Source organism: Ambystoma mexicanum, chromosome 2p (genome assembly GCF_040938575.1).
Source record: "Ambystoma mexicanum isolate Mex_15411 chromosome 2p, UKY_AmexF1_1, whole genome shotgun sequence".
NCBI lineage: Eukaryota > Metazoa > Chordata > Amphibia > Caudata > Ambystomatidae > Ambystoma > Ambystoma mexicanum.
In genome coordinates, this window is record NC_090923.1 from 1,018,320,510 (window position 1) to 1,018,342,461 (window position 21,952).

Here is a 21,952-nt window from a genome sequence, read left to right on the forward strand (position 1 = left end):
ACTTACTCTCCCTACACACCTCCCTGTTAGAGCCCGTCAGTCTGCTAGATCCAACTCTCTGGAAATCAGATGCTTCTCTGAGCAAAGAGTGGGGAGTACATCTCCCCCCTTCGCAGGAGCCTCCCTCTGGAATGGTCTCCCTGCCCCCCTCAGGCTTGAGCCAGATCTCCTAAAGTTCTGGAAGCTCCTCAAGACCCTCCTTTTCTCCTCCTCCTTCACTCTACCCCTCCCCTGCTAACACCTTTTTCTGCCTCAGTGACTGGGGGCTTGGTTCCCTCTTAGTATTACAGGGCTGCAGACCCCCTCTCAGTTTCCCCTCCTTTCCTGCACCTATCAAGCTGACCCTCGCCTATGCAATCCCTGGCACTTGCCCTCTGGCCTCCCCTCAGCACTTGCACCTCGCCTCTTCCTCCTTTTCCCTTCCCACCTTAGCACATAGCTTTTTGAGCATTCCGTCACTTTCTCCCCCCCTCTCACTTGTTGTTCTGCACTCACATGATCCGAATGTCACAAGGCCTAGTAGAACCTTTATTGTATCTTTCTCCCTTGTTCCAAACTTTTTTTTTGCCTTGTGGAGCCTTGAAACACCATTTGTTGTGTACGCGCCTTACAAATTGCAAATAAATAAATAAATAAAGCCTCGTTGCCGCATTTTTAAACCCAGGCCAGGTTGCCTTGTCTTTCTCTGCCAGCGAGTGTAATTGTTTCTGTGCTTAGGTTTTTGTGTGGGCGCTACGTGGTGTCCGGTTCTGCAGGTGGAAATGGGGCAACCGGATCACAGCAAAATGAATACCCGCAAAGGCATTGAGTGTGATGGGATATTGTGAAGGAGTGAAGAGACCCCCCCTACCTCAGGTCAGCCAGGGCCACTCCAGGCACTCGACAAGGCCACCGAATGTCACGTGACACGCTTCATCTACATAAATGCCACATCTTATTTCACTTTCTCCGGAGCTCCAAGCGCCCCACAAATCTGTTCCCTCCAGTCCAGCTACCAGCTAGGCACAAATAATTCTCACTATCATGCCACCTTGCATGCAAAATACCGGTTATTCATCAATGCGACACGCTCTGCCGTCAGGGGAACTTGCATACTGAGCCTGAGGGGGTCAGCTTCATTCAGTAGCCAGACCGGGACATTTGGGCTGGCTGCTGGGCACAATAATTCATTGCGTTGTGACCAGCCGCCAGCCCAAATGTCCTGGCAGCGGGACCCCCAGGGCTATAAGTGGGGTAAGAAATCGAGGGGAGGAGGGGATCCATCACTTGGGGGCGTGGTTTATGGGATGGGCGTAGCCTAAATTAGTACAAACTTTAGTAAGGTACGCAAACAAATATATAAATGCATGTAAGCATTTATATATGTGTATGCATACCTTACTATGGTTTGTGTACTCTGCGAGACATATTTGATAAACATAGAAATATGTAACATATTTCTATGTATATAAAAGATGGCTTGAAAAATACACAAACCATAGTAAGGTGGGCACACAAATATATAACATTTATATATTTGTGTGCATACGTTATGGTTTGCGTACTTTTCAAGCCATCTTTTTTAAACATTTCTATGTTTATAAAAGATGGCTTGAAAAGTACACAATTGAAGCCATCTTTGATAAAGCTTTGCTGACGGACAAAGCCTGAGGCGTCTTTGTTCGTCGACAAAGCTTTATAAAAGATGGCTTGAATCGTGTACTTTTCAAGCCATCTTTTATGAACCTCTATATATGTTTTGGAATCCCCAGGTCGCTGAGGGTTAAAGATGCCTCAGCGACCTGGGGAAACAAAGCCACAGTAATTCCCTCTGGTGACCGAAGTTACAGGGACTGACAGATGTTCCAGCTAGTCACAGCGTCGCCGTGGCTCGCTGGCACTTCTGTCAGCTTGCCTGACTTAATGTAGGCGCATCTCCCGTCGCGGCTGCGGCAGGATAATGTGTCCCGCCAATGTTAAGGTGGGACCGGGAGCTCAGACCCACTTTTTGGAGACTGCCGGGGCCCGGCCCGGGTGGACCCGGCCCACTAAAAGCACTGTGGACACCTCCCGCTCGGCACCCTCATTGACAATGATGGTGCCGAACGGGAGGTGTCCTGCAGCCAGGGCCAGGACGGCGCTGAGCAGGAGCACAGCACGCAGCTAACAGGTGCTTGTGTGCACTCCCCGCTCTTGGCCAGCGCAGCAGCCTGCAGCAGCGTGGGACACGGACACCAGACAGTGTTGAGTGCTCTGCCTCCAGTTCCAGAACTGAGCGCATTCGCTAGTCCGACTTCACAAAGAAATGATCTGACTTCTTTGTGAAGTTAGACTAGTGAATGCACTCAGGACTGCAGCTGGAGGGGCACCAAGCACTGTCAGGTGATTTTTTTTTTCTGGGCATCTATGATAAACTGTTGCTTTATCATACACGCCCATAAAAAAAAAGTCATGCCACAGTAAGAAAGGGCTAGATGGCTGCCCCCAAATGCCAGTCCAGCCTAGTAATAACGCCTAGCATTCTTGGTTTGAAACCAAGTATGATTTTTGTTATTACTGGCTAGACTGCATTTGGGGACAGCCCAGGGACAGTGTTGGGGCCTTTCAACCAGTCAGCAGTCTTGTAGCATGGCAACATATTCTTTTCTCTGTTTTCCTACTCGGGCTTATAATGTGCACTTTGCAGTGAGTGCTTGCATTACAAGCTGCATTTTCTTTTCCCACAGGATATACAGAAGTGTTATCACCTCATTGCCTTCTAACAGTGGTTCCTCAACATCAGCCACTTGCTGACAAAGAAGGGTGTAGAGCTCTTCAGTGATCATTTAGTGTTTAAGCTCTCTGCTGGCTGGCCGTCTCATGATAATCTGCGGCTATTAACCTTATCTCTGTCGCCCTTGTAATGTATGCATCCCACGGGTGCCTCACACTTTTTTCGCTCTAAGCAGGGGCCCCAACCATCATGTTGGAATGGGCCCCCACACATCTTCAGTCGGGCCGGGGCCAGCCAGTCCAGCCCTTTCTTACTGTGGCGTGACATTTTTTCTGAGCATCCTGTCCTTGACAGCAGTGTTGCTGTGTGCTCCATGTCCCATTCTTGTCCGAATGTTGCAGGGTGAGGGTACGGAGTCAGGTCATCATATGGGGGGCAGGAGCGACTATATGTCAGTTTAGCATTCATTTTCCCAGGTGCATCAAGTAGCAGGCCTTTTTTTTTCGTGTCTCACCCACCGCCACTCTGTTAATGCTGGAAACTTTCCCCATCAGAGCATTGTGCCTAGGCCCTGCCTGACCAGCTGTCAGAGTACTGTTCCACAACACATGCCCAGCTGTCAGCCGGATCACATGGGATTATCATAGTTTTGTATTAAAATATAAAAAAAAACACAAGAGCACAGCTCTGAAAGGATCCTGTTTAACGCTTTCGAGCAGGCACCGAGCACCACTGATGCCTTGCCTTGCACCTCCAGCCTGCCGCAAACTTTTGGGGTATTCTCGCGAGAGCTTGTCTCCAGCCTGCTCTGCCCAGCAGACTATGAAGGTCCAGAGCTCTGCCTGGCGAATACCAATGAGCCTAGCCTCCCCTGGACGCAAGCTCTCTGGCTAGCCCCGGTAGGATTGTGCTTGAATCTGTCAGTAGATGGAAGCACTCCCTCCCTGCCCCCGCCCCGCACAACACTGTCTTCAAGGGAGCCCAGAGCAGAGGCAGGCCAACAGGGTAAATGAGAGATTATTCCCAGGGTGCACCTGTGTGGGCGAGTCGGCGCCAGAGAAAAACATGATAACAGATTCTGATGTTTCGGGGAGCTTCTTTTGGGGTTCGTTGTGGCAATGACTCCCCTGCTTAGGACGAATGTATTACAAAGAAATTGGCGCATATTGTGAGCAGGTAAGTTCATAGAGTTTTGGAGAATGTTTCCAAATATCAAGAAGATTTGAAGTATGCATTATTCCTGTGTTTCGAGATGACATAGGCTAATTTCTAGACGTTCCTGGGGGATTCGGTGGCAATATCCGTCCATGGTTGCTTGGCAACCTACTGGGGACTTCCTGTGAAAAGGGTCACCCGTTGTTTTCACGCAGTAAGTTACTTCGTGGTAATTTACTGCGTGGAAATTACTTCGAAAATATGCATATATTGGTTGGTTAAGGGGTAATTTATTTAGTTGAATTTACATGGAACCTTGAAAATAGAGGCTCAGCAGGGACAGGGCTTTAAGTGGCCAGGGCCAGGCGGGGCAGAGCCCTTTCAGTCTCCAAAAACTGCCCACGAGCCAAGGTACCCCCAGGCCTCCCGAGTAAGCTCCCAACTGGAGGTAGGGCTGGATAATGAATATGCCGTGACAGAAATACTAATAGCGAAGCCAGCACCTAACGCCCGAAGGATGCATGCTTCCAGATTAAGATGACCAGATTTGCAAACCGAAAAACTGGGACGGCCAACAACATAAAAGAAAGACTACCCATTGCAGTGCACCCATTACCGCCCCTCCCCAACCGCTCCACAACCACCACCAAACACTATTTCCAGCACTTCTCCTTTCTACAAATTACATATGGTCTAAATTGTGCAGTTGTGTCTATGAATCTTGGCATGTTAATTAATCTTTTGCTCTAATTGGTATAACATGGCTTGCTGTGCAATCATGTCCATGCCAGTCTCTGTGGCACAGACAGTAAGTGTTGTGACTTGTATCTGAAAGGTTGGGGGTTTGAGCCAATCCTCAAAATTCTGAAAGTGTTATGAAAATAATTACAATTACAATTATAATTGTAATCACCCGCCCTTTACTCAAAACCAGGACAGGGTTTTTAAATTTAAAATACTAAAGGGACAGGGGGACAGAGAGCCCAATTCCAAACCGGGACGTCTGGTCACCCTATTCCAAATGGTTACACGTGACTCGTAGTTTGCAGTCATTTTACTGTTAGGATGCTATTATAAATGAAAGAAGCAGGAAGGCCAGTGAATAAACTCAGAAGGGTTTGCAGGTATGAACAACTAATGTATACGTAATATTTGAAAATGTGTGTTTATTCTGTGTTCCTAAAATGCTTTTAGATATTATGCAAAGCAGCAACTAGCTCTGGTGCTTTGTCAGGGGTGATTTCAGGGCCAGCGGAAGATGCATGGAGGCTCGTGGTGGCCGCTGCAAGTCCCCCTCTTTGAGGCCATGGCCAGCATAATTTTGCCACGCCCCTTTTCCAGAGCACCGCCCTCGAGTTTGACTTAAATCACTGAGGGCGAACACCCAGTGCAGAAATTGTCATCACTGCACAAAATGGGGGACTCTTAGGAGGCCAAAGCATAACTGATTTAGAGTTGGGTCATCTAGAGTTAGGAGATGCAGAGAACTTGCGGTAGGGTGTAGCCGCGGCTGAGAGAGGGGGGTCTGGCCTGGTTCTAAGGGCCAAATGCGAGCAGAGCCAAGAAAACGGCTTTGTGAAACTGGGGAGGAGGGCCAGCTCCAGGATTTTTTTTTTAATGGAGGCGTGGGGAATGGGAATTGGGCAAGAGGGTAGGGCAAGGTGGGAATCAGTGCCGTGCCAGTGTTCTTCGGTGGATGGTAGGGTGACCAGACGTCCCGGTTTTCCCGGGACAGTCCTGGGAAATTGCCCTCCGTCCCAGGGTCCCGGGAGTTTTTTAATTGTATAAACAATGTCCCGGGTTTGCAAGGGTGGGGGGCTACGGTCGCGGTTTTTGCCAGGACCCGATTTCAAAATCCCGAAATCGGGTCCCGGTGCGACCCTCCCTGCGCGAATGCTTTTCACGCCCCCATTTCCTCCCCCTTCCCCTCCCCGACACTCTCCTTCAATGAGAGGAGTGTGCCTGTGAGCACACCCCTTCTCTGCCCCCCCAACCCCTGCAACAGGCCAGCGATATAGAAGTAGGACTACAGTTTTATTTTTATTTAATTTACGTCTATGTCTATGGCCTGTCCCGTTTTTTTTTTTTTAATCTGGTCACCCTAGTGGATGGGGGTGTCGGGAAGGGGGCTAGGAGCGAGAGAAAAGGAGATGGCAGCAATGTGAGAGAGGGTTAGGAATTAGCGCCAGATTTTCTTTGGTGAATGGTGGTTTGAAGAAGGAAAAAAGACTGGATAAGAAGCAAACATTGCAAAGCCTGTAATAACAATCAAAGCTCTTTTTTTCTAACATACTTATGGTCACAGTCGAATACAGCCAGTTTGTATTTAAGAGAAGTACTGGAAATCGTATTTATTTTAATGTGCTATCCTACCGATTGGGAGTTTGACTGATCTAGGTGCACTAGTCCTACGTTTATGTTTGTGGCCTGTCCCGGTTTTTTATTTTCAAAATGTGGTCACCCTCAATTTACCAGAGAAAGGGGCATGGGGGCAGGTTCTGAGGAGTGAAAAGCAGAGGTCTGCTAGACAGCACGTACCTTGTGAAGCAACATGCTTCACAAACAGCTTGGCAATCGCAACTTCGCTCCCGACCCTCAAACCAATGCATGAAGTGCTTGGACTCCCTTTCCTGCCCCCAGCCAATCAATGAGCGGGGTATGAGTGCATACAATGAAGTCACGCAGCAGCGCTCCTGTATGATCCCATTTTTTGTTGTTAAACTGGGACCGAAAGCAGCAGGTGGGGCTCGTGGGCAGCTCCTGCCTTGGGCAGTCAGTAACCTGAAAGGAGCTTAAAGCCAGGGCCTCACTTTGGGCGAGCCTGCTCCTCGAGTGGCCTCCCAAGCTTTCAACTAAACTCTTTGCAAGAGATCAAGGCATATCAAAATACTTAATAGAGTCTACTGGAGCCCTGAAAGGTTGGAGAAGAGAGGGATGTCTGACTCGAGTGAATGTTGAGTTTGCTCAGGAGAAGTTGGGACATTAGAGCACATGCTTTGGAATTGTGTACGTGTGCGTGACTTTTGGTCGGAAGCATGCAGTGTTTGTTGGAGGGTGCTTGGGGAACATATTGTTCTTGATTTCAAGACAATGATACTTGGATGTGATGAGGTGTTAGATGCTTTGACAATTTTGCAGAATAAATAGCTTCTCAGGGGAGCTATGATTAGCAAGAAAATGATTCTTCGGGGGTGGGAGTCTCGAGTTGCACTACAATTGGATGATTGGTTTGAGGAGATGTATAAACTTGCAAACATGGAGAATACAATTTGCAGAAGACAACGGAAAATGCTGTTGTTTGACAAAATTTGGGGCAAATGTTTGGATATGTACTAGTTCCATTCTGATGTTTTGATGTTGGAGGTCAGGGGGTACTGGGGGATCTGAAAATGTGTTTTACAATGATTTGTCTTCTGATAATTTACTGTATATGTTTTAAGATACATTTTGGGTGTTCTTGTTTTTCATGCTATTCTCATGTTCTGTATATTTCTGAGTATAAAAAAAAAGAATAAATAAAAAACTAAACCATGTGATCGAGTTATTGGGTGGGTTCCAATAGCGCTAACATGCTGACATCCAGCTTCTTCTAAGCACATTGAGATGCTGCAACAGGGTTGAGTGACAAACAAAGCATGCTTCACACGTCCACAGTAAAAAGAGCAAGCCCCATTGCCCCACATGGTCTCCGCTGGTCCCCTGGGACTAGGTCCCTTAAAGGATACGAAGCCCATGTAAACTCAAATGTGCTTTTCTATTGAGGAGAAGGGAAGCCGGGTGGCCTTGCACACTGAAGTCAGCGTTGCCTTCCATTTGGGAATTCCCTGGGCCTCCTTGCCCAGGATGCTCGTTTTCCACCATCAGGCCATTTTGCTTTTGGGGTCTGGTTGCATTGCATGTCTGTAACCCCTCAGATCCCCCTTTGACCCTCATTTAGAATAACCCGGAAACAATTTCCCAGAGCGTCTGGTTCTGACTTGAATCACAGATGTCAGAGGAAGGGTTCTATGTCATTTCATCATGGGATGTTTTTTCGCAGGGTTTTTTACCATTTTTTTTTCAAAGAAAAAACTAATTGAATTTTTTATTTTTTATTTTTGGGGGGTTCCCCCCAGACCCACATCCACTTTTATTTTTTATAAGATCCCGAACGCCCACAACCCAAATATATATTATTCCAACCCCCCAAAAAATTAGCTGAGTTTTTTTTCATTAAATATTAGCAGTAAAAAACCCAGCAAAAAAACATCCCGCGATGAAAGGAAGTTATACCTTCAGAGGAGAACAGAGAAGGCCCTATAGTACACAATCCCGTCCCGGATGTTCAGCTATTTTACCCACCCAGGATTGGTGTGTCCCTCTCACCAAGCCAATGTGTAAACTGAACTTTATTTCTTAAAGGGAAGCTAGTATTCCACAAGAGGGTAACTTTATTTTCGAGGACGCTACCCAAGTAAAGCCGGGCCGCATTTTGTTTCACCTGCAAATGTCCAACATTTGAAGATGGGTCAATGGGAAAAACACAAATGCCTTGAACCGCACCATGATTGATCATTTAACTTTCTCAACTGATCGACTTGATGTATAAAGTCAGGAAAGGTTACCTTGAATTGCGTAAATCCTCTCTCCACTGCAACAGGCAAGAATTGGGCGTGTTTTGAGGAGTACGCTTTGTTTACATTGCGCCATGCAGACTGGTTAAATGTCTAAGGCACACTTTACAGACCATATGTAATGTAACATAACATGACATTGTCACACTTGGACTAGTTGGCCATCAGAGTCCAATGAAACATGCAACATTTGATATTTAAACCTCATGTGACTTAGAAAATGAAGATGCCATGTACTCACATGGTCTCGTCATTCTGGAACTCGATCTTCCCGGTCACCTCCTGGTAGTCCTCTCCGGCCTTGGCTGTGCCCTCAATAGTCTTGAAGGGAATGGCAACCTTGCCTCGGGCCCCCGATGTCCTCAGCACCTTCACTCGCATGACCCCAATGCTCTCACTGACGTGTGTGGACTCCTTTTCAAAGGTAAAGATGCCAGCATGGTCGTCGTCAAAGATCGTCACTGTGGCAGTTTTGGCAGCCCCCAGGCAAGCTTTAGGTGGTGCCTCATTGGGGTCCAGGCCATGGTCTACCCACAGAACCCGGACATTACTTAAGTGGACATAGAAGTACTCATCTTCCTCGAAGATGTCATCATCAATGATGCCAACTGTGATGTCCTTCTGGGTCTCACCTGCCTTGAAGACCAGGGTGCCCTCTGCAAACTCATAGTCGGAGCCAGCATTAGCCGTACCATCTTCAGTCTTATAGTTCACTTTAACCGTGTTGTTAAGGTCACCTCCTTTACGGACAATGGATATCACTAGGGAGCCGCAGTTCTCAAAGCACTGATACTGAGATGGCTCGAAGAAGACCTTGGTGACGCGATCATCCTCATCTGAGCGGACCTCTTGCATGCTGATAGCTTTACGCGCTTGGTCAGCGGCATGCTTCTTGAGAATATTGCCAGCACCAATCATCATGCGAGTGGCCTGAATGCGGTAGAAGGCACGGCTCTTTTGCTGCTGGACCAATACTTGATAGTTGGCCATCTCAATCAACTGCTCCATGTCTTTCTCTGGGTACTTTTGCTTCATGTCCTTGAAGTTGCGGGCCATATCTCTTCTAGCTTCATCTTCTAGATCTTTGCTATCGTCTGGGATTGTGAGCATCCCATCGAGGGATTCCTTGTGGGAGTTGTCCATCTCAATGTCCATTTTGGGATACTGGCCTTCGACCTGTGTTTCAATAATAAGTCCACGGTGCTTGTCTGCCCGATACTTCTTATGGACATATTTGTAAAAGAGGAGTCGTCGGTCAGCAATCCATGACTGGAGCACACAGATGGGAAAGAAGAGGAATGTTAGAAGGCCCTCCCAGACTTCGACTTCTCCAGGAGAGAACCATGCCAAGATGAGGTAGAGCCAGATGTAGGCAAAGATGCTCCAAGAGGCTGTCACAAAGAAGACCCTCAGGTGCTTGATCTTCCGCGTCTCCCCCTCGGGGACCACGTAAACACAGATGGCGATAATGACAAACATGTTGAAAGCAGCACTTCCTACAATGGTGCTGGGACCCATGTCCCCTGCGTGAAAATTATGGCCTACAATTTCAATTATAGACAAAAGGATCTCAGGGGCGGAAGATCCTAGTGCCATCAGCGTGAGATTGGAGACTGTCTCATTCCAAATCCGAATAGTGGTTGTGCTTGTTTCACCGTTGGGTTTCTTGACAGTGATCTCTTTCTCCTGAGAGGTGATGACCTCGATGGAGGCCATGAAGCGGTCAGCAATGATCGACATTCCTAGGAACATGTAGATCAAGGCCACAAAGTACACAATAGCTCGGGCCACTTTGTCGCCGACAGATGGGTTCTGGGGGAGCCACATGGGGAGGATGACCCCTTCTTCGCACTCAGTGGCCTCTTCACAAGAGGCAGCACTAGAGTTCGTTCCATCCACGCCCTCAAGGACCTCCATCTTGGCAACATGGACATGGAAGAGGAGAAGGAGGAGAAGTCCAGCGGCATGCCAAAATAGGGAGCAGCAGGAGATGGACGCCATTGCTGCAGGTTTCGCCCCCCACCTGGAGAAGGGAAAAAATGCACATTAGTGAAAAGGTGAAAGGATGATAAGCTGTTTGTACAAAAGGGCAACAACAAACAAAAGTATTCTCAACAGTCTCTATTGACCTGAGCACCCCAGTGAACATTTGTACAAGTGCAGGATTTGGGAATGGGAAGTTTGGTCACAGCATCTTTGCTCGAAGTAGATTTAATCGAGTTTTTTGTACCTGATTTTGTCGCAAATATATGTGGGGTGTGAGTTTGAGTATATTGAGAGTGGGGGCTTAAGGGGCCCCCAGTACCCTCCACCCAGCTATATTTGCGGCAAAAACACCCATTAAAATAAATCGATGAAATTTACTTCGAGAAAATAATCTCAACCAAATCACCTAGAACCTAGGATTTTACAGATATTGATATTGATAGTGATAGTTTATTTTTTATAGAGCCTATACACACATGTGTTTCAAAGCGCTTCAAGACAAGGGAGGGAGCAAGGAAAAATACAATGACATTCTTACAAGGCCTTGAGACATTAAGAATGTGAAATTAACTATCATACTAGGCCTGACAACATTTCAGAAAGTTCAAGAGCTTTGACAATGATAGGAGGGGAGGGAGGGAAGGGAAGGTAGGAGATGAGACAGACGACGACTATCATACTAGGCCTGACAACATTTTTAGAAGTGCAGGGGAATGACAAAAGGTGAAGGAGAGGGGGGGGGTGGGAGAGGAACAAAACAAGCGACTATCATACTAGCCTGATGACATTTCTGGTTGTGCTGGAGATTGACAGAAGGTGAAGACGATATCAGCAGAAGGAACCATCCATACAATGGTCCTCTAGCACTGATCTGTACATATGAGTTTGGTCGTCTAAGGGATGCCAAATCAGCACATGTTGATGTTTTGTAAAGCAAAAAATAACAACAAAGCTGTTTCTTAGGACATACACATGCTAAACATGGATCAGCCGAAACACTTTTAAAGGAAACATGGACATGTTGTTTTAATCCGATTGCTAATTTCGACATTCAACCCTCATTAAACCACCCCTTTAGTTTTAAAATGAGGTTCTCTGTGTGCCCTAAATTATGTGCAAGAGTGCTGCTTTCTTAAAGCACTCGTTGCAGATCTCGGCAGGTTCAAGGCTGGATATCAGCTTTGTCGTCCTACAAGGGGAGAAGCTCTGAAGAGGAGGAAAGGGTATTGTGATGGCGGACACATGTTTTGTCAACATGACTAGCGGAACCCCGGGTCTGACCGCTAGCCAACTCATGTCAGCTGGGGAACTAGTAGCGTGCGCCGGCAGCGCCAAATCACAGGCCACACCCATGCCACTCACACATCTGACTTCAGTCAAGCAATCACGTGACTCGACCACAAACCTGGTCTATAAAAGGGGAGGGCCATGAAGGGGAAGTTTACCCGCGGCCCATCACTGCAAAGATCCTGTGAAACCAGCCCTACTGTGACAAGACCACACAGACCAAGAAGAATCCTAACCCACGACTACACACTCAACCCGAGAAGATGGAGTAATGAGGCTCAAGCCTCGGTATCCAATAATCGCAGCTGATGGATAAAAATCTATCAGTAAGAAGAAATAGAAGCAGGGAAGTTTAGGGCTAAGGAGAGTGCAGGCGCGGGTGCATATTACATTTCGGTAGAGCATTCGGGAGATGGAAAAGAGAGAAGAAAGAGAGAGGAGCAAATGGGAGAAGAAAGAAGGGACCACAGAAGGGGCGAGAAGAGAGAGAGAGAGAAGGAGATGGGGGAGACAAGGAAGGACAGAGCATGTCAGAACGGCAAGGAGTGGAGAGGAGGAGGGAGAAACAGGAAGAATGAGGGATCGTGGCAGAGCGGCGAGGAGGCAGAGAAGATGGAGAGAGAAGAAAGAGAAGATAAATAAAGAAAGGGGGAGAGAGATAACAAAGCAGAGGGGCAAGGATGTCGAAAGGGGGAATGAAGGCGTAGAGGAGGGCGGCAAGAGAGAAAAGGAGAGGCAGTGCATTTTAGGAAGAGAAGTAACGTGAAAGGGAGGTGAGGAAAGGTGGGGAAAATAATGGAGAGGAAGAGAAAGGAGACAAGATGAGTAGAAGGAGAAGGAGAGGAGAATAAGGCGGTTCCCAGAACATCATTCCCAGTGGTGGAGAATTCTAAGACACAACCAAAGATCTTGCAGTCATTTGAAGTCAGACCGCTCCCCGACATATGAGGGAAACCCTGATACCGCCAGTGGTCTAACCATCTACATACTTGCCTGATCCCATCGGATGACCTAAAGTGACTAGGAGAGTCCAGGTGGCCTAGCACTAGATCCTGGCACCATCACGACCAATCAGCAAAGACCCTGTACATTCCAAGAAACAAGTGCAGAGGTTTATATATCCAAGAGACTCTGAGGGACTGCTGCCTCCAGGACCAGTCTTAACTGGCGGGAGAGAGGGAATGACTGAGGACCCTGGTCCTAAAGAAAGGCAGACTGATTTGTGAAACCCCTAACCACGCCCTGTATACTCAGACAAAACCTTAATCCCAGTTTAGGACCAAGTAAACATGTATATAGTGTTGACCCTGCTGGTGAACCCTCAGCTGTGACAAACTCTAGTAACTGATCCACAAGGATGATATCTGCCATTGCGCCCAACATAATCACATAGGATTACTTTAAGAATATTCAACAAAGGTGACTTTTAAAAACATATAAACCGAGGGCACCTTAATACCAACGATCATATGCAGTCCTTTCACACAATCAACTACTTTTAATGTTGGCACTTTAAAAAAGTCCCCTTACTTTGGCACCTTTGATCCTTAGCACTGAGTCACAAAGACATCCATTTAAACCATCAATAAGCTCAACAAGAAATATTCAACCTGATTCTCTTTACTCCTTGTAGATATTCTTCAATGAAAGATCTTCAGCATGAGGGAAGAAGCACAATCCATCCTGACTCTGAATCATGGCGATCTCAAGAGTAGAGGGCCAGCCCCATCTAACATGAGCCGCGCGTAGAGCTTCGGAGCACCAATGGAAGTGACGTTTTCTCTCATTCATCCATCAAATACTGTGGACCACCTGTAGCAATCCCTAAACATCAACCGCCTCCCATTGGCATGGAGACCAAGAGGCCTTCATCACAGCTATCAACACAGAGCACCTCAATGCTGATAGGTCAGAGAAGAGCCACTGGCCCGACTCAGTAACAGAGCTCACCAAACGAGAAAGGCGAGGTGAGGTTTAGCTCCAACTTCTACACCACAAAGACCCTCAAAGATTATGAGGGCTATCAACTATGGAGTTTGGTCCTCAAATACATTCCATGTTTCCCGAATGTCTAGGCAAAATATACTTGAATACAGGGCAACTAAATGGGAGATATTTACATTGCCAGTGGTTATCTGAAAAATCACGAGTGGATTTCGCTCTCACGGACTGGACTTTAAGACACGTGGTTTATATGAAGTCCTCTCACACATGTCTTATGAAAACGAAGAAGTAAATATGAGCCAAGCGTGCTTTTATAAAAGCACAATATGTACAGCGATGCACCGGCTTCAGGATAACTACTATGACTCTCAGGGCCTAGAACTCTTATGATGTCATCACTAGGGCTAAATGCATCACAGCTGACTGTACCTCGAGATAAGGACAGGTGGATATCACCTTATAGTGAACAACAACACAAGAACATGCACAGCTCTGAAATTAAGTTGCTCCCTCATTGACAGGAGAACAAGGGGTACAATCACAAGGTTTGTGCAAGGAGTCTCTCCTTCTCAACACCTAGGCCATCACGTCGCCCCCCGCACCACCTGCATTGCTACACGCTGCCTTCCCCTCTCTTCCCCACCACCCTGTACAGCTGCATCCTCCTCTGTGCCCCTCTGTATCCTACCACCACTGTATATCTGTTCTGTTGTTACCTCTGAAAAGCACTCTGTTATGCATCTGTACTGTTGCATACCTCTGAGGAGCGCTCCGTTGCTTCTCAAAGCTAAGTCCGCGCTCAGTACATACCATAATAATGATATGCACAGGGGCCAGAACACACTGTACCCCATCCTACAGCAGGACAGGAAACCAGCACATGCCTGAATCTCCTGCACACCATCCTCTCAACACCACAGAAGTGAAAGTGAGAGAACACTCTGGGAAGCTTACCAACGCGCAGCGCAAGGGACACAGCTAAGGGCTCAGCACTGGCCCGTCCTTGACACCCAACGAAATGTCCTTAGATGAAGAAGGAGTGAATGGGAGGCAAGAATACTCTAGGGAAGTAGAATATGTATAGGCACCCAATGGCTCCCACCACCCAGTCAGCTCCAGGCTTACTGCAAAGTTGGAAACTCTCAGGGCATACCACCCTTATGATGTCATCAGTAAGGCTAACATTATCACAGCTGACTCATACATGGCAACCCTCCCGATTTAGATGGGAAACTGCTGATTTGTCTATTAAACATGTTGCTGTTTTTTACTTTCTCCCACCTAAAATAATTCAAACCCCAATGCAATCCAATGGGAAAATTCAATTCTCCCACTTTCGGTGACAAAATATCCCTTCCAGGTGCTGCAAAATGTTGGCATGTATGGAGACTTTATCTCGAGATAAGAGTAGGGTGCAGGGACAGCAGGAGGCCACATGCTGTTTGTGATTCACCATCATTGAAATACATTGCGGCGAGTGACTTCTGTTTGTTGGACCCCTTTGTAAGTCCTCTGGTGGCATAGACGATGATTCCAGAGGCTAGATATGGAGTAAGCAGCAACCTACACTCCTAAATAAACAGGCCCTGTCACTGAAGTCTCTTTTGGTTCACGAGCTGCCATCTTGTGCCAGAATTATGTCAGGGGGCGCCGGGGGTGACGTATGTTTTGGCATAAGCGATGGTACAGATTTGCTGACAGGTCCTGTCAGAGATGTGGCACACGACATGAGTGATGCCTGCTTTAGGGGAGTGTGAAAATTAGCAGGGAGTGTGAGGCCTGGTGGTGTTCCCCTCACTGTGCCCTCATGGAACATTCCTGTCACCCCCAAATAGTCTGTTATGCTAGGTCACTTGTATCGTGCATTATAGACGCGATTTGCACAGTCCAATGCATAGTCCTGGGATATTTCTGTCTCATGAGGAGGGGGGGGCATTGAACAGGTGATGGGAAACCGAATGAGATGAGGGCGTGGAAGGTCTTTTTGCCAAGACTGGCGAGCCTCAAACATTAGCCCCTCTTTTTCCATGGCCAATGTTATTAGAGGTGCACATTGAGATGAGGAGTAGTTTGGCAGATGGTAGCCGGAGCTTGGTAATTTATTATTATCAATAATAACAACATCACGTTTTATATGTAGCGCTTCATGCCACCTTCTTATATAAAGCACTGTAAAAACAGCTATTATTCCCCAATTTCATGGAATTCAATGTATCATCGGCCGCAGGAGATGAAAGGCTGAGTCGGCTCGACCAGGATTTGAAGTTTTGAAACACAGGCTTCCTCCTTTATCAAGTGCCTAACTTGTGAGCAATCTTGCAGGAGAGAGAGCCTTGCAGAGGTGGGGGGAAGGGGGTGCCTCGAAGCACCTGGCAGAAAGCAGAGAACGGTGTCTTTTTCTGGCTCATACTTGATGCCACTGTAATCTGTGGGTTCTGTGGTGACTGGGCCTCCTGGGGTATGTTGGCAGGATATTTATGTGTATTTATTTTGCTATTCATAGCAGCGCACCAAACCCTCAGGCATCAGGGCGCTAGTTACATAGGTGTGGGTGGGGAATACCGCAGACATTTCAGACAGGGCATACAATAAGGAAAAAGCACTCGTTAGTAGGTGAGGGAACATACTTTTTTAGGGTGCAGCGCCAGGAGAAAGTACTTCCTGGGTGAACAATAAAGTTTCAAGGTTCTTGCGGAAATACCCAGTAGGACTGTTCAGATCAGAGGTGGGTGGAAGGGCGTTCCAATTCTCTGAAGCAAATCCCGACCCTCCCCCTAAAGCCCCACCCCCAATCGTTTCCTCTGAAATCTAGGGAGGACAAGTTTGCTCATGTGAGTTGACAGTGTTTTGCATTTCCTGTAGCTTGGCAGCTGGTATTCCTGAAGGCCTGGGTGTAGGACATTATTGTAGGGTGACTTCCCTTTTTTTTAATTGTGCTGATCTTTGGGCTATAGAGGTCCTGGTGTACGCTGGGTGGAGTCCCCTTTGGTAAGTGCGCTTGTATGTTAAAGTCGCTCTCTACGTGAACGCCAAGGTTCTTTACATGAGGGACAGCAGGCGATGGGGGTTATGGGCTCGAGGCAAGTATTTGGTGGGGACTGGAAGGAAAAAATAGAGTTCACCAAGAGCCTTTGTGCGTTTCTGGGCTGGCACTTTTCAGCGCACGTGGCTCCTAGGCTCGCCTCCATTGTTGTGATGCAGTACTGCTGCGTGTAGTGTATCCTTCTCCCCTTGAAGGAGTCCTGCCAGGATCTCAAGTGTTCTTTCTTCTCCCTGGCTGGGAGACGGCAAGATGGCTGCAGGAACTAGAGGCTCCTTTTAGATGAACCTGTGACTGCGTCTTTTTTGAGGCAGCTTCATTGATACTAAGACCAAATTCGTACTTCTGGGCCACGCCACCAAGCATGAACCCACTCGGTTGAGGCTGAACGAAATGCACTTTGATGGGCTCAACCCTCACCCCACCCACTCAGCAAAATCCCTCAACATCATTGTGGATACAATCTATCATTCCAAGAACACATAATGAAAAAAGGCTCCAAGGGATTGGTCTCAGCTCTCTATACTCTGAACGATAAAGCCAGCCCTTGCTCCCGCCACAAGGACTTCTAAAAAGTGGTGCAGGCACTAGTGATCTTGCATACTGGCCGGGGGTAATGCCCTCCTCCCAGAGCTCCTGGCTTCTCACCTGGCCCCCTCTAAGCGGCTCAGCACATCATGTCCTGCCTCATCACTGATTCTAGGACATTTTACATTGCCCCCACCTTGTGCTCAGGGTACTGGCTCCCCATTCCGGCTACGATCCGTTTCAAAATGATGTGTCCCACCTGTAAAGCAACCACCTCCAGAAGGACAGCCTACATTAAGCCAAACTAAAAACATTGGGCCGCATATGGTCCTCTCACAGCAAACCGTTACCACACTGGAGACAAGACTGGCTTGCAAGGAGCAGAACAGTAGGAAACAGTCCTTCTCGTGCTACACTCCGGTCCCCTGGAAGTGCATCCTGGCGGATACAAGTATCCTTCAGTTTAGGAAAGAACTGGAGACGTGGCTCTTCCAACAACACTGTGGTATACCCAGGATTCTGGCTATCTTGTGCACACCCCCATCCATATGTTTTACTGCAAAATAATGTATAATGTTTATTTGATGACTGGTTAAATTCTTGCTACCAATGTTTTGCTCTATGTCTTGTGCAGTGTTCTGTTGCTTCAGAGCTAGGCTCACGCTATAAAAATATGAAATGACTAGCTGTTCCTGGCGTAACATATGCTGTTTTAGCATATCTTAAAAGTCAATATTGGTCAGTAATTCATATGGTCACTTCTATCCCCCTTCCGAAATGTCAGAATTACCACGAATTGCTTCCAGGAAGGGGGCATAAGTCCCTGTGACTTATTAATGGCCATTGAAAGGGCTAAACGTATAGGAAACTGTCTTCTTTTGAATTTGAAAGGCATATTTGTATCAGATGGAATGAGAGGTATGCACAGTATAGGAACAGTATCAAAGCGGAATCCATCGATTACACAGGCCTCTATGATGTGTCTTTCTTGGCACGTAATTGTCAACCTTGCTCCATTGCAGAGTCCCTGTGATGGCATAAGATTGCGTAGTAGCATAATTACAGCTCATTTTGTTTGTTAAAATGACAGCTATTGTTGAAGTGGAAGGCACACAGAGCTGCACTTTGCCATTTGGACAGCAGAGGGCAGCCTAACACTGATAAATTGCATCAGCTGAGTACGGAAACATACCTACGCATTTTATATATATAGATAATAACAATAATATCTAATAATATAGTCACGGATAACTCCACAGCTGCAATTTTATTACATATCTTTCCAAAATAAAGTTTTGGTGATGGCATTACAAAGAGGGGAATTCCTGAGTCATTTTCTACTTTCATAGTACATTTTGGCCCAGGTAGACTGGACAGACATATTGGCCTTTTTAGTTTGGGCTACTATATGCCAATACGATTGCATTAGAATACAGATAGGGAGGAATGGCATATGAGGAGGGACACACATCCTCTAGGTGTTGTTTGGTTATTTGCCCACCCATTGAATGCCCATGGCCATGCTAATCCCTATGTCCCTACCGACCCAGTTTCTGCCCCTCCCCACCTAAAACACATCCTCATGGGAACTCTTCCAGCTGCTTTGATCAAACCTTACCATCACACTTTGCACTCAAAGTGCCTGCCAGTGTTTTCTGAAAAAGTCTTCGGAGAGTTAATGACTTAATTGAAGTTGTAAACCTGCTACTGGTGCAATACAAATGTCAAAAAGGTCTGCCTTCAGCCACTGGATTTATAAGCACTCTGAAACTACCCACCCATAGAGCTCAATTTCGTACGTATCACATATGGGGTCACACAAGATGACCCCTTATGATATGATATGATATGATATTGATTGATTGATATTTTATTTCTATCGCGCTCGTACACAAGTGTTTCAGAGCGCGACAAGGCAAGGGAGGGGAACAGGGGAGAAAAAAACAGCGATCTTACTAGGCCCAGTGACATTGAGAACGCGCAAGTGCATGGGAGAGGGGGGAGGGGAAAAGTGCATGGAAGGGGGGAGAGGTGGAAAGTGCGAAGCAGAGGAGAAACAGATAAATAACAATAAATAAATAATAAAGGCAACAAACAGTGGTAATGCAGCCAGCAATTTGCAAGTGCATATGATAGGGCATTTATAACGTGCCTGTACACAAGTGTTTCTAGTCATGACAAGACGAGGAGGGGCAAACAGAGGGAGGGCAAAGCAACAATCTTACTAGACATTCTGTCATTCAGATCACGCAAGTGCAGATAAGGGAGAAGTACAAAGGTAGGTGGATGGAGAAGTGCATGTGATAAAAAGTGCAACCAGCGCGTGGCTCAGTGCAGCTAATTAGAAAGTGCAGCCAACGGGTGGCTCATAAGTGCAAACCCCTTATGTTTAGAAAAATGAGTGAATGTTCGAAGAAGTTAGCAGCACAAGTCCCTTTCATTGGCTTTCATGTGAGCCAAAAGGGGAAAACTAACATTCCTAAGAACTCACCCATTAGGTAGTACCAATAGTTAGAAAGGTTTGCCCATGTCTAAAGAGAGATTTTGAATTAAAGCTGCGAGTACAGATACAAGTGGCACAGTGAGTGGAAGTACGAGCGGAGATGTAAGCAAAGACATGAGTACAGATGTAAGTGGAGCCGGGAGTGCACATGTGAGTTTAGAGCAGAGCAGCAGTGTGTGTGTGTGTCTATCCAAGTGTGAGTGGAGACCTGAGTGGAAAAATAGGTAAGATGTGAGTGTTGATGTAAGTGTTTACATGAGCGAAGAAATCTGTGGATCTGAGAGCATAGATGTAAGAGGAGTGGATGATGTCACTCCAAGCGGAATTGAGGATGCAGTCGTGTGGAGTTGTAATCAGACTGGCTAGAGATATGAGTGGGGTAAAAGTGGGGCTGTGGGGATATGGGTGGAACTGTATGAAGTGGTGACGCTAAAGCAAAATTGTTTGTCCTTCTCTTTTCGAAAAAACATATTTAATTTGTTTTCAAGTTTCACAGCAAACTAAATCAAGCACTGCAAAATTAACCAAGTGGTGGTGTGAGGATTTCGACCATCCGCACAGGGAGTGTGCACCCCTCTGGGCTTTTCTGGAAGTTTTGTAATGAAAATGAATGATGGGAGATCAACCTCAGAAAATGTGTGGGGCTAATCTCAACACATTTTCCTCTGCTCACCGCACAACAAACATATAGTCATGTGTACTCTGGGGGGACACAGCCTACAGCGCAGTCCTACCTGTCACATTTAGCTGGAATATGACAGCCACAGGTACATCAAAGCATCCCTGAAGGGGGAAGGCAACACCTTCCTCTGGCCATGGCTAGCCTAATTTAAATATCAAATGCTCCATGGATATGCCCTGTTCTATTGTCAAAGTGCTGTGTGGTGGTAGTGTATACTGACGAGAGTTAAATGAAAACAGGCCTACGAAGAAGCCTGGTCACAGAACTAACACAAGGGACAAGAAACACCAGCACCTCTTTGATAAGCAATGCGTCAGCTTGAAGCTAGCTCCCACCCATCTGTATGAAGGGCCGTGAATGTCATGGCTGGGACAACTGTTTACAGAAGGCAACCCCTGCAGGGAACTCCCTTTCAGAGGGAAGAAGTATTTGATTTGATGGAGACAGAAACCTCAAGGGAGACCTGCAGTTTGATCAGGAGTCACAGAGAGCTCATTTAACCAGAGATACACTTTGATCCACAAAAGACAGGAAAATGGGTGGGACTTAGTAGTGCATGTTGTCACCCCCTAACTTTCCTGTTGCAAAGCACTCTATTTCTGACCTCACGCATAGCAGAAGATTGTTGGTGGGGACCCAGGATTGATTCATTAAGGTAGGCTTAGCCTGCACCAATCACTGGGGCCCATTTGGCTTTACAAGGGGGCTGAGCCCCTCAATTAGCAGATCATTCGACCACTTCGAAAGGAGTAAGAAGAAGGACTTATTTGGACCCTGGCTGAAGGTACAGTCTGCCTTACAGCTTCTGCCAGTGAATGACGGCCAGGATTTCCAAGAGGGAAGCAAGATCCCTTCTCTAAACATCTTCCAAGTAAACGAGAGAGATACTGGACTCAGAGGACCCACCCAGCAGCTCCAGAACCGGTACCCAGCCAGCACACAGCATGCTCTGCTAGGTTCTGCCAGAAAGCTGCCTGGGTGGGAAGTGCCAGAGAGTCTCTGAACAAAGGACAAGGCCATTGCCTGCAAACACTCTCCCCACCTTTGGGTCGACCACCTTAAAGGAACGACACAAGCCCTGCGAAGAAGCTAGGTGGAGTGCCACAACAAGCATCAACCAGTGTCCATCTTTTAAGGACATTTTTGAGACAGTCGAGTCCTCGAACCACGACTGGCTGCACCACTGACTGTTGTCACGCTGCAGTCACTAAAGCCGTCCGAGACGCCTTGACCAGCGTTCCAGATCTGCCAACCAGCATAGACAATGGAGCTTCGGGCCCTTTAGGAACGTGCATGCAATGGATGGAATCACACAAATAAATTCTGAGTCCAAATAACCGAACCAACAGCGGAAGATGGCAAAGTACTGTTTCATTGAAAATTATCTAAAACAGGGAGTTACAATGAACATCAACGGACATACACTTGATTTCTCTCAGCGATCTTTTCACAACACAAAGGTTATATATCCAAAAAACATCAGAGGTGACGTCATACTATGTGGCAAATAATGGAAAACCTA

The 21,952-nt window shown here is 46.9% G+C and overlaps 1 protein-coding gene across 1 annotated transcript in view; it reads right to left on the minus strand.

The window, feature by feature from the left end:
- LOC138567042 (sodium/calcium exchanger 1-like) overlaps window positions 1-21,952 on the minus strand; it is a 728,531-nt gene that overhangs the window by 604,424 nt on the left and 102,155 nt on the right. Inside the window, exon 2 of the mRNA XM_069644865.1 lies at window positions 8,702-10,483. Within this exon, the coding sequence (XP_069500966.1) occupies window positions 8,702-10,461 (1,760 nt within the window). The 5' untranslated portion in view covers window positions 10,462-10,483. The remainder of the gene's footprint in view (window positions 1-8,701; window positions 10,484-21,952) is intronic.